Consider the following 13,048-nt stretch of genomic DNA (forward strand, 5'->3'; position numbering starts at 1 on the left):
ACCCGAGTGGTTCACACGTCATTAATCAATACACCTTTCATACAAGCTGCTCATTAACATCAAAGACAAACCAATTACTCCTGGTGATAATCACTGCAGCCTAAAGTGGCTTAATTGGACATCAAAGGGCCACTTGGACATCCAAGCTACATTACTCCCGCCCAGCTCCAGCCCACAGCCAAATTGCCCATATAGGTCTGCAGGCCAGACTCACTCCTGAAATAAAATACAAATGATATTTCTGGAGGGAGGGTTTACCAGGCTAGTGCAAACCTAAAGCAAACCTAAAGTCTATTGGCTCATATGTCACCTTAAGTCCTCCATGAAGGTTGTCTCAGCAGCACTAGAAGCTGTTTCTAAATAGGGAACTGAGTAGGTATTAGTTATTGTGTAAAATAGTATTTTTGAAGATATGTATTTTTGGGGGAATTTTGGTATCTATTGTAGATGCAGATGGTGTTTTGTAAATATGTATTAGATGTATCCTATGTATGTATCCCTTTTCTCACGGACTGACAGAATGGATGTTTAAATTGTGATTAAAACATGTCATAATTTATTGATATAACTCTTTCTCATAATGTGCAGAGCCATAATACAAATGATCTGCCACTCAGCTCTGTAACAACGCTGTGCCAAGTGATATAGGCTAGTCACTAGCCTATATCACACAGTGTTGTTACAGAGCTGAACTTTGAGAACCATAGCCGTAGTGGTTCTCAAAGTTGAGTCCGGGGACCCCCAGGGGACCAGGGTCCTTGATGGGGTTCCAGGGGGTCCCCGGAAAAATGTGTTAATATAGCATCACAATCAATTGAACCACTTAATGATATATCTACACGGACAATCTCACAACGTTTTGAGCTTGTAGATTTGCTTCTTTTTTCCTTAGTCACTTTTTTCTTGAGAAAAATTGGGGAAAATGTAATATTTTTGGTTGTGAGCTTGTACGTGACACCGTCGTACGACGAATCAGACATGATTGACACATAATTCAACCAATGACAAAGCAGTCTATATGACGAGACGTCGGCGCGTCACGCCTCTTTCCAAATTTCCTGCGCATGCTCAGAGACAACGGAGGAACAGAATCGCTGTCGTCCTGTAAAAAGGACCTGATTATTTCCCTAGTAAAGGTAAAACCTGTGCCTTTTGTGGGTCTAGGTGCAATCTTGTCAATGGCCATAGGCTCACTGAAGTTGTCAAATTATGTTCACTGTGTTTTTTAACGGTGGGTGTTCGTGTTACTGCGTTCCCTGCCGTCTATGTTTGTGCTGCTAACCCCGGCACAACAAGCTAACGTTCGGTAGCTAACTGGGTTGATGCTAGGTAACGTTCAATGAGCAGCGTTGCCATGTCCGCTTAGCGACCGCTTATTACAAGCGACTTATGTAAAGTTGCTGGTAAATATTGGTAGTTGCGGGTTGCGTATTTTTTGGGGGCTTGTTTCTAAAGTGTAGTTGCTTACTGGTATTTGCGCTTGTTTCCTAATGTTGTTTATAAACCAGTGGTTCTCAAACATTTTCATGACAAGGACTCAAAAATGTCCTTTTTTTCCTCCCCAAGTTTTCCCCCCAGTTTTCTCTGTTGAAAATAGCAGATCATGTAAGCTCTTAGATCGGCTATTTTCAAATAGCCATAGCCTAGTCACTTCTTTTGGGCTTATTTTCCCAGACCTGGTTGCTTGTTTCTCTCACAAAACCTGGCAACACTGTCAATGAGCTAATAGGCTTGATTCTAGCTAACGTTAGCATCTGATAACAGCTGTCTTCATTCTGAGGTTTATATACAAGCCTCACAATGATCTCAGCTTTGCTCTCAGAAATAACTAATGACAGCTTTGTAGAACGAACGTACGTTTGCTTACGTTACCATGTTTCGATGAATTGAATACACAGGACCGCAATGGAAACAAGCCATGATGCTTTCTTGGGTTTAATCCTTTTAGCTTCCTTTTGTATAACTGTACTTTGTGGGGTTTTTTTTGTGCAAATTGTTAATAAAGTATTAAATCAATCTTATGTTAGTGGCGTGACACAACAGACGAGCCTTGGATCAACACAGTCATCATATAATGTATGACACATGAGTCTTGTATCAAGGCTAGCTTTGAAGTAGATTAAAACATGGCTGTTATGTGTACAGTAACATGATTAATGGTCGGTCCTCGTAATCAAGACATTGTGTGAGGGAGAGAGACGTGCGGCCATCTGCTTAGGTCTAAAAACATTATCAGGCTAAATGTATAATTAGTAATACTGTCAATTAACCTGTCTGTTCTTGTTAAAGCTGCAATCCTAAAGCTATAAATACATCATTTATTTTAACGATTAAAACGTTATTTTAACCTGTATCTAGTATGTACAGGTACAGGATAATTAACACATCTACACATGTACTGTGGTTGGAGTTGGTTTCCCTATTCTTCCATTGAAAAATGAGTAGACCCATGTAGGTTGTTGTAGTTGTAGCCCTACTACGGGTTGATAAATTAGTACTGCCTGAAGCTCATAAGCAAGCACAATGTCTCTCAATGTGTAGATTGATTGATTACTTTATTAACAGTTTGCAAAAGGTACAGAGATACAGATATACAATAATGCTAAAAGGATAACACACAAAGCCCTGAGGACTTGTTTCCATTGTGGTCCTGTGTGTGTATTCAATTCATCAAGAAGTGTTCCTAGCCAGGTTATAATCCTGGCTAGGAACATGAAACTTATGGATTGCAGCAAGTTATCACAGCCATGCACATTTCTAAGTGTATGCATGTGTGTATAGATTACAAAAGAAAGCCACCAATCAATGTGTAACATTAGTTTAACTTCACCGTCCATTTATATACAGGGGATGAACATATTTTTTCTTTCTGTGTATGCACAGCTCTTAGGAGCTCACCACCACCAGTAAAGCTGTATAAGCATCGGGTTGACGGGTCGGACGGAAGTGGCGCTTCGTCCTACGGGGAGCTGCGGAGTGACCTCGCCATGAGTTACAAACCCATCGCCCCCGCTCCGTCTGGCTCCAACCACACTCCTCCAGGTTTGTAGCCTCCCCTTTTATATTTTAGTGCTTGTTGTTGTGATACATTATAATTCTTAGTTGCTGCTGTCTGGTCATTGCTTATCAGAGGTGCTATTCAGTGCTCATTATAATAACAGTAAACATTGCAGAATTATGTTCCAACTGTAATAGAGCTAGCCTTTATCTCTACCCAGGTTCCAGTGTGCCCTCCCCGTCTCTACCTTCGTCATCTAATTTCAGGCCGGCTTTCAGTGACTTTGGCCCACCCTCCATGGGCTTCGTTCAGGTATGACTGTGATGCTGTCACCCTCCATTGTTGTAGTTTTATGGATCTGAGAATACACCTGATAAAAGCACTGTTGAACATTGGTAGAACCTTGGGTTGTATAGCTAGCTACCTGGGCATGATATGAGTGTTCATCATCTCTGTCTGTTGCTTCTGCATAATTGATAATTGACGTAGGGGTGTGACGATACACGATATTGGGCTCACGATATCGATACGATATATGGCACTTTTCTATTATGAAAATATATGGGGGGGAAAAAAAGCTTATGAAAATATATTGGGGGGGAAGCAAATGCAAACAAATACTTCTGTTTTTGCATTATTATTATTGCAAAATAAAAACGCCAAAACGATGCATATCGTCACGAAAACGTATCGCGATATATCGCGGGACAATATATCAGCACACCCTTATGTCCTGCCTGTGCATGCTTGAAAGCCCACTTGGAAATGGCAGCTTCACATAGGAGTGTGGTGTGGGATGATTTTGTCAAGATTGACGATAAAACAGTGCAATGCAAATTGTGCAACACAAAGTATGCGTATCACTCGTCAACATCAGTGATGTCAAATCACATTAAGACACCCGGTCCCAAAGCCTGCCCTTCACCCAAGCAAAGCAGAATGACAGACTTCACCGTGAAATCTCGCCATTGTGATGACCTTGTGGGCAGAAAAGATCACTGATTTGACAGCCAAGATGATAGCCGAAGAATTTATGCCTACTATTAGCGTTGTCGAGGGGAAAGGCTTCCGTGAGCTGATGGCATTTCCAGAATACACCGTGCCCTGTGGCCAAACAATGACAGCGTGACGAGAGAGATACTGTACGCTGAGGTAACCGGAACGATCGCCCCAAAATACACTCGCCCCCATTTTTTACTGAGGTTGCGTTTAGTACGACCGTTACGAGGTCGCCGGATTTGATCCGGGGCGACCGTGTGTTGGGGCGAGCACTCTTGCTGAGGTAACCGAACGCTCCGTAAGATGTTATAAAAGTTTATATCCGGGCCATATAGCAACATATTGTTGGACGTGTTGTGCTGTAGTAGCCTACGGATTAAACAACTGTTCTGTGCTAATAAACATATCTTTACAAAATAAAGTCAAATTTTTAGGGTTTTAGGGTTTTAGGGTTTTGATGCAAATTCTAAACATCAAGGCTGCAGTTGTGGTGCTTAAAGGAAAGCACAGTTTGCGATCTCTTCTCAACTGCGCAGCAAAAAAAACGAGAAAAAAATGATCGAATCGATTTTGCTATCTTTTTATCCATGCAATTACTTTCGGTTCCTCACAGAGGGCAGAAATAACAGATATTGATGTTAAAAATATTTAGACTTAGGGAGCTTGAGGACACCATTCAAAGCAATAAGGCGACAGAAAAGAACAGGGCGGCCGCGTCCATTGAGTTTAAAGGGGCCACACCATGAATTTCATTTTTTTTCGGGGGGGGGGTATTTTTTGGGCTCCCCAGTGTCTCTTGCACCCCAAAAATATTTTTTTTTAACATTCAGTCATTCATTCTCATTTCAGAGATTTTCAGAATGGGCGTGTCTGAACAGGCCATTTCAGAATGGCAATGCAAGTGACATCACTTGCATTGCCATTGCATTGATGCTGGCCAGACAGAATTGCTCAGTAGCCCCCCCTGCCCAACAGGACGTTTTGGTATTGCAGCTGAAAGTGCTGTATAACCCAGAGACAATTGACTTGGGATGAGTATATCTGAGTGATGATTTAGGCTCAAACCTTTTGAAAAAGGTTTGAGGGACATACACCATATGATATTAAATATCAAATATTTTTTTTAAATTCATGGTGTAGATCCTTTAATGGAGAAGTGGCGCCACGTTCTATTCGGTTCGGTTCCTCAAGCTATGTACAGTATCATGCCCATGTACAGTAGCTAGCTACACAAGGTCCTATCAAAGTTCAACATCACTTTAGCAGTAAACTGAAAAATAACCAGTGTAGTGTGTCAATGCAGAGACTGTCAACTAAGAGTTCAAGTACCACACTGAAAATCAGTGCATTTGTGGTTAGATGCTTTGGATAGAAGTACTAACTAGTCATAATGTAAAAAAAAAAGTTAAAGGTTTAAATTGGATTCTTAATAATACCCTGTGTACTTCTTTTATTTGTATCACCCATACAGCCTGTGAAAGTATCCCAAGGGTCCACCTACAGTGAGCTGCTGTCGGTCATTGAGGAGATGAGCCGTGAGATCCGACCCACCTATGCTGGCAGCAAGAGTGCCATGGAGAGGCTAAAAAGAGGTATAGCTTGGTTGGCAAAAACAAACTCAAATAAACCTCCCCTCCCCCTTGTGTAAAACATGAAGTCAGTTTGATCCTTCTGTTCTTTCCTCCTTGTCTCCTTTAGGTATCATCCATGCCCGCGCGTTGGTCCGGGAGTGTTTGGCAGAGACGGAGAGAAGCGCTCGTTCCACATAACCCCCATGGAAAACATCCCCCATCCTTCACTTTTTCCTCTTTAAAAGATTCATTTTCTTATCCTACCTTCATGAAACCTGCTTCAACTATTCACCCTCTTTTCTCCCTAGCTTATACCCACCCAATCTTTGCCCTCTCATTTGCATAATTTGCATTTTATCCCATTTTCTTCTGGAACCGTTACCCTGCAGTGCTCCTCCTTGTTATTCTTAAGTTTGTTTCTGTTACCCGTGGGGTGTATTCAAAATGCACAAGGTTCAACAGATTGTTTGAAGACCTTGCCACAGTTTTCCAAACAAGGTGTTAGGAAACTTGAACTTCTTTCTAAGCTGGACTGTAGCTAAAAGGTGTACTGCTTTCCAATTTAACAGATGGGACTGGGTATTGTGTAATTATTTTTGACTTTTGACTAAGGATTGTTTATTTTTATATATCTAATTGAGTTTAATAGACAAACCTAATCTTTCCTCAAGCTGCTAGACGGAACACCACTTCGAAACCACACGATCAATCGGCGCCACATTTTCTTTTGTATCAAATAATTTGAGCATCTTGAATATACCCCAATGCTTGACGTTTGCTTTCATAGCATTTTGTAGTAGCAACACAATAGATGCACCAATCGTCTCACCACCCCTTAAACTCTGTACATCTCAAGTCTGTTTGTTAGTATGGCAATTTTGTAAACCAGATTTTTGCAGTTCTGTATGTATATCTTAATTAAATGATTATAGAAAAACATTTAATGCCAAACTGTCTTATATTTAAAAGTACAATGCTCGTTTGGAATGTGTGCCCAATGCGGATCGAGCCGGTTCTAGAGAATCGCTTATCCGATCAAAAGGTTAAGTTTGAAGTCAAAGTAGAACACATGATAGACCCTCACTCATCTCAACTTAAGATCACATCTACTGGTTAAATTAATCAAATCTACTGCCTTCTGAGACCAACAGCAATTTGCTAATCAAATCAATTGAATCTTTTTAATAACCTGGCCCACTGTTTCAATATTAGTTTGTGAGTAACTCAAGGGGACACCAGGTGGTTTTCATCTCTTAACACAACTTTACCTGATTCAGAAAACCAAGGGATATACACATTTATTATCAGTTACATACTTACAAGGTAACCTCAGTTGCATCTCAGCTGTGTCCAATAGTGCGGTCTACCATCTAAACAGTTGGTTAACTGCTGCTCGTGAAGGATAACCAGAACATATTACAGTCAGAAAGGCAAGGAAGTAAGATAATGAGGGCATAATAAAAATAACAAATGTAATATGGTAATTACGGTATATAACAATTGCAAATGTGTCATACATTAGCACACTTCACATGGAGAAAGTAAAAGATTACACTAGTGCCCATTCTGTCCAAATGTGTTTCATATTTCTTGATTGTCACCGACAACATAGTTTTGAGTCCCAACGTATACAAAAATACGGTCTCCTGCTAATTAGCTGCTTCTTGGATGTGACCCAAATGTGAAGGGTGAGGTGGGGGATTATCGGCACAGGGAAGTTGTGTCCATTTGTGTATAGGATGTCCTTGGTGCAATTTGAGTAAAATGAGTTATCACATACAGTACTTAGCCTTTGAGGGAGTGATAATAACTGATATCTGCCCTAGGGCTGAAATGGCAGTAGCTGACCAATCAGTGTAAACTAAATAGCAACAGCATGCTGAACTGTCCCTGTGAGCGACAATGCTATAGTTGCAGTGTTGATCAACTGCTACTCAACTATTTCCTCATCAATGTGATAAACAAATTATAACCCGGTCATACACCAACCCCGGGTTTGGATAATCTCAGGCAACTAAATGATTGGGTGATCTTATCTATTTCTGAAATGGGAGGGGAGAAATTGTTGTGATACTAACTTACAATTTAAGCTATATGCCGACAAGATCTACAATTTACATAGCTTATGACTATCAATAGCTCATAATACATTGCAAAAGACACAAAATAAAAAAAAACGCCTTTCTAATCTACTTGGTTTCTTATTTTACAAAGTAGGCTACTGTAGCCATTTGGGCATTGCTGTAGGGTTTAACATCACAAAGTCTAGAGCAACATTATTGATAACTTTCGGCAATAATCTTGCCAAATCTAATTTTACAAAGGGTGATGGATGCAGCCAAATTATAAAACTAACACTGATACCTTGTCTAGAAATTAAAGGAAATGGATATTTGCATGTTGGATTACAGAAATCTTCACATGTACTGTACATTTATCCTGTATCTGGCCTAAAAACAGATTGGATGTCCACACAGCTACTTTGCCCTTCGGGTTAAGAAGAAATGGGGTCCTCTCTGTTTTAAACACTGGTTGTTATAAAATAATGCACTGCTCTGTTGTTCACATTCAATCTTTGACTTGTGGCAGCTACAACAACATCAATAAGACGGTTTCCTTTGGAGAGAGAGAAATCAAACTGACTAAATTCAAGAAGGGTTTATATCATGCCCGTCCAGAGATTATATAATATAATCTGAGGAAAGGAAATCAAAAGAATAAGGCAAACAATCCTAATCCATTCCTTTGGCAAATGGCACCCTGTTGATTTTACTGGAGTGAAGGGTATATAAGGGGTGGATATACATGTATGTGTAAGATGACAGTGTCTGTCATGGAAAGTAATGTGGCAGGAAAAGTGTATAGCTTTGGTGTGTGGATAAAAGTAAATGTCGGCAGCTTCCTCTGCTCATCTCCATCTTGAATTTCACAGTCCCAAGCATCCTGTTGTTCCCACCCCATGAGAGATTCAACCCTGTGTGGGGGAAGAGCAAAGCCATTTTACAGACAACAATCTCCATCACATAGTGTTAATATTATATTTAGAGGCTAAAAACAGGATTGAGCCAAAGGAGGTTAAACCCATTACAACAACAAATCAAAACCAACTGACCGTGGTGGCGGTGGCTGGCTGTGCGTTGTTGGCATTGTAGTTGAACAGGCCTTTATAACGGCCCTTCTCCTCCTTTTCCTTTGCCCTGATCTTATCCTCCATGATCCGCAGCTCCTTGACGACTGATGGCCCCAGTGTGGTGTCCAGCTCTACCACCTTGGCGAAGTCTGCTCGTGCCTCCGTCTCATTCCACACCGCTGCGTGCGCCTTACCCCGCTTGTAGAGGGCCTTCACGTTGTCTAAAGGGGAAGAGAGAAAGCAAACAATGTAAGCGGTTCCACTGTGTGTCTTCATTGCTCATATTATCAGGAATCCAACATCAACTTCATGTTCTCAAAGCAGCCTGGTCAGGAGGATGCTAGGACATGGCTATGGATTATGTCTACGCTGAGCAACACATTCATTTTAAAGACTTACAGCCAAGAGTCAACATAGTTCAGTGTAGCAAAAGAACATGTTGTGACTTGGTGACCTAATATTTAAACAGTAATGATGACCATGACTTGCTTTCATATTTGAAGAGAAGGGAGGAGCAGTGTTCAATGACTTCATAGTACTGGCCCTGGAGTAACTGGCACTGACAGTAGTTGAGCAGCAGAGGAGTGATCGTTTGGTCCAACTTGATCCATGCCTCATCTCCAGGATGCTCCTGAAAGGAGTGTAAGGAAACAAGGAAATGAACGAATTGAATGAAGGTTCAAGGGCTACTTGTGTACATTATCTGCAGTGTGGATCTGTTAACAGGGGGGAATTAAACATATTGCTTTCCATTTGCCAACAAAAAAATGGACAGTCTTATCATCCATCAAAGCAAACTATAATAAAGACTAAGTGACAAACTCGCCAAACCTTCATCTGTAGATTTTTGAGGCAGGCAATGCCATTGTAGTACTTCTCTGCAGCCAGCTGAATCTTTCCCTCTTTGAAGAGGTTGTTGCCCTCCTCATGGATCTGTGGAACTGCTTCAAGTTTCTCCTTGTCTGACATAGCCCACACATCCAGTCGGAACGTTCCAGGAGGCAACACCTGTAAGCACAGGGCCAGTTAGAATCAGTAGTCAGTGGAGCTACCATCAAATAAAACCAGGGACACTGAAATGGTGGAACTACAGAGTTGCACTATATTAACAGCACCATGCACACACTCGCTCTGTAATACAGTACACCATAGTCTCTCTAAAAGGCCATTGGATTGTAGTTGGTCATTGCAGCATTGATCTGACAAAGCACATAATGCAAATTAACTTAACATACACATTCCCATTTAGGCTTAGACCTTAAACCAATTTCCTAAGAATGCTACCCAAATCATGTTTTGAGATTTATTATTTTTCATGACTACTACATACTACTACTGGACAATTATTGAACCACCATTTTATCTGATTTCTCCAGTGCCATGCCCTTAATAAATTGCACCCACTTGCTTTTTTTAATCTTTATTTTCTAGCATTAGTAATTTATTGCCATATTCTTTTCTTATTACAGCCACACACAACATTTCAGTCTGCATGCCCTCTATGGTGTTGACAGACTACCTATGCAAATCAACTTGAACATGCCCATGCATTCAATTTAACCAAATGAAGCTTAGTATACCTATTCTGGGGTGAACAGTCAGCCAAAATAGCAGATCTACAAGCTCACAACGAGTCACGCTCTGACATGTGAGCTTGTAAATCAGCAATTTTTGGTGAATATATTTGGTGTAGAGGGACAAAATGATCGTGTGAAATCTTCTTGTGACTACATCAACACTACTTTAAATGCTCCTTTGATTTTACGTTCTGAATCCAAAGTAGGTGCTACCGAGAACATTGCATGAACTTTTGCACTGTCGGACTCGTCATAGATTATCCATCTATTCTCATAATATGCAGTATGTGCTACCAATGACACCTGACCTACCCATGAACAACTGATGTAAATAGCTTTATAGCCATCTCTGGTGCAACATTTGTATTATGCATTGTCCCTATTAAATAAACGAAAAAAGAATAACAATACAACCCACACACACTAACCTCCAACATCTCTACAGAGAACATGAGGGGTTGTGGACGGGCTTGGAGGTGATCCAAATCATGGTGTCCTAGAGAGTGATGGGAGTGTATCTGTGCGATACCACAGCAGTGCCTCTGGCCCTCTAGTGGGTCTTTGCCTGCGCTGATGTTCCTCAGAGACTGGGACACAAGTGGATACAGTGCTGTATGCTGACACAAGAGGAGACGAGGACAGGTCAGTGAAAATTAGACTAACAGTATTTGAAAGTATATAAGAGCAATATACAGAATTAAAGAAACAGCCAGCAGCCAGGAAGGGCAAAACGACTTAAATTAAGCCCTGCCTGGACAGTTTACTAACCTTGGTGTCACAGGTGAATTCTGCGACTTCGCCTTCTCGCATGGTGATGACTATCCTCTCCCACACAGCCAGCTTGAACTTCTTCCCCAGGATGAGCTCCATGGGTTTGCTGCACCCCCCCATTTTTCGAGAGTCATCCAGCACTGTTCCATCAAGCAGGGTGGTACGGTAGTGGAAAACCACCTGTAGTATACAGGAATGGAGAGATGGGATGGAAACAGGCCAACTAGCACACTGCACAATAGATGAACCACATTCTGCATGTGTTAAAAAAAAACATAAAATAAAAAAAACATTCATGCTTCACAATTTGACAGTAAGGTCATACTTTCAGAAATCAGATAGATAAATTGGAACAAGAGATATATCACTTGCCATGGAGGACATGGTCGACCGACCGCATATTCTGTCCAACCACAACCACAGAAAACAGACATACAGTACATGCCAACCAATGACCACTTATGAAAACATGCCATCCTGTCCCGCCTACTCTTGTCATCGGATGAAAAACAAGGGAGAGATATCTAACCTGATTGACGACTTTTATTTCACAAAATATGCAATGTTTTGACAGTCAAGGTGCATAACAATGATTTTTGGCCTGGTCCAGGTTGGGTCTCTAACGGTAGTCAAGTTAACTGATGATAGCATTAGCTCCTTTAGCCATACTCTAGTTCTGGGTCTAATTCGAGATGCGGGATTCAACCAGTTACTCTCTTATTAACTATAATTGTTTTGTTTTACCTTGGTTCCATCGGGAAAAGTAGATAGCTCTCCTTTACCAGGGCTTACTACATTCTTTTGTATCCCTTCTTCTAACAGCGTTCGTGCCACCTCCTCCATCCTTAGTTATCCTCGTCGTCACTGAATCAGATGGCGATTGTAGCGTCAACTCGGACTTCCTGCCATGGACTTCAAAATAAGACTTCCATTGTTTATGTTACATTTCGTTTGAATTTCATTTGTAAAAAAAATAATCTAGGAACTATTTTCTTTTCAAATTTCAACTGTACTTTTTTTTTTTTTTACTGTTTAACTTTATTTGATTAGATATCTCAAACAATGTCTCTACAAGTTGGTTTTCATGCCAAACAGAAAAACAAGTAGAATTCCTGGGATGTACGAAACACATTATGAGATCTAAATAATAATGATAATAATAGTAGTTGTCAAATGAATTAAACATGCAATCTGTGGTAATGGTAATTAGATCTATCAGACTGACAGACAGCTTTAATCCTGCAGTTCCCAGGGTATATTGTAATAAATAATAATAATAATAAAACAAAATAATTTGAAGGCGGAATTAATCCATTTCCGGAGTTACTATGGCTCACTTGACACAGCTGACGGAGAAAGCGAGTTTCTTTGACGTCAGCGCCTGAAATCAGGCCTCCTCAGCCCTCTAGTGGCGGCATAGTATACTACAGGCACTGGATGGATAGAGAGGAGGAGACTGAGCCTCAAGTAAAGGCATGTGATGATGTGACTGTAGATTTAGTTAGAAGGAAAAAAATGCCATGTACATGATCGCATTGTTTGGTGTTATCCTCCTAGCAGTGAAATGCCCGTGGTCTACTTAAAGAATGCGCAATAAAATAAGCTTTAGGCCTAATGTTTAAGACTTAAATATTCTCGTTGCCAGAAGGAAAACTAGCTAGCTGCATAAACGATTAAGGAAGACTCCTTAGACAGAGACTAAAATATAATTTATTTTATTTTTACATGCTCATAAAGTGCTATGTGCTTGCTTCGTCAGTGATATATTTTCTGCCAGTTTTCCTTTTTGTTTTTGAGACCACCCCTGAAATGACTAAGAAAGGCGCAACAGTTTACCCTGTACTTTCGTTGCCCAGAAGGACCAGGTGGCCACTGTTAAGAGGTCGCCGGAATTTGCAAGGTGCCCACGAGGTTTAGGTGCCCACCACCACATATATATGTGTTATTATTTTTCACTTCAGCGTTATACGGTTGAGTCCACTGGTCCAAAGGTCTCGTGTCA

The 13,048-nt window shown here is 40.8% G+C and overlaps 2 protein-coding genes across 2 annotated transcripts; one reads left to right on the forward strand and one right to left on the reverse strand.

Annotated features, from left to right (window-relative positions):
- Positions 1-1,063: 1,063 nt before the first annotated feature.
- Positions 1,064-6,507, forward strand: cdk2ap2 (cyclin dependent kinase 2 associated protein 2). Its single transcript, XM_080443627.1, has 5 exons — positions 1,064-1,136; positions 2,884-3,042; positions 3,219-3,310; positions 5,469-5,589; positions 5,696-6,507. The coding sequence occupies exons 2-5, from the start codon at positions 2,988-2,990 to the stop codon at positions 5,764-5,766; spliced, it is 339 nt and encodes a 112-aa protein (XP_080299753.1). The 5' UTR covers positions 1,064-1,136; positions 2,884-2,987; the 3' UTR covers positions 5,767-6,507.
- Positions 6,508-6,850: 343 nt separating this feature from the next.
- Positions 6,851-11,929, reverse strand: aip (aryl hydrocarbon receptor interacting protein). The gene is made up of 7 exons (XM_080443615.1): positions 11,791-11,929; positions 11,044-11,226; positions 10,704-10,892; positions 9,530-9,706; positions 9,188-9,329; positions 8,681-8,919; positions 6,851-8,542 (listed from the first exon to the last, which is right to left on the reverse strand). The coding sequence occupies exons 1-7, from the start codon at positions 11,887-11,889 to the stop codon at positions 8,537-8,539; spliced, it is 1,035 nt and encodes a 344-aa protein (XP_080299741.1). The 5' UTR covers positions 11,890-11,929; the 3' UTR covers positions 6,851-8,536.
- Between the last annotated feature and the right edge of the window lie 1,119 nt (positions 11,930-13,048).

Source organism: Gymnoscopelus braueri (genome assembly GCF_963280865.1).
Source record: "Gymnoscopelus braueri genome assembly, chromosome: 2".
Taxonomy (NCBI): domain Eukaryota; kingdom Metazoa; phylum Chordata; class Actinopteri; order Myctophiformes; family Myctophidae; genus Gymnoscopelus; species Gymnoscopelus braueri.

What these genes read in the sequence shown, in the direction of transcription:
- cdk2ap2 (XM_080443627.1), top strand. Translation starts at nt 2,988, where the DNA reads ATGAGTTACAAACCCATCGCCCCCGCTCCGTCTGGCTCCAACCACACT. An exon ending in CTCCAACCACACTCCTCCAG is followed by an intron (nt 3,043 to 3,218) that starts GTTTGTAGCCTC and finishes ATCTCTACCCAG; the next exon opens with GTTCCAGTGTGCCCTCCCCG. An exon ending in CCTCCATGGGCTTCGTTCAG is followed by an intron (nt 3,311 to 5,468) that starts GTATGACTGTGA and finishes TCACCCATACAG; the next exon opens with CCTGTGAAAGTATCCCAAGG.
- aip (XM_080443615.1), bottom strand. Translation starts at nt 11,889, where the DNA reads ATGGAGGAGGTGGCACGAACGCTGTTAGAAGAAGGGATACAAAAGAAT. An exon ending in CTTTTCCCGATGGAACCAAG is followed by an intron (nt 11,227 to 11,790) that starts GTAAAACAAAAC and finishes TGTATACTACAG; the next exon opens with GTGGTTTTCCACTACCGTAC. An exon ending in TCAAAAATCTACAGATGAAG is followed by an intron (nt 9,330 to 9,529) that starts GTTTGGCGAGTT and finishes CACTCCTTTCAG; the next exon opens with GAGCATCCTGGAGATGAGGC.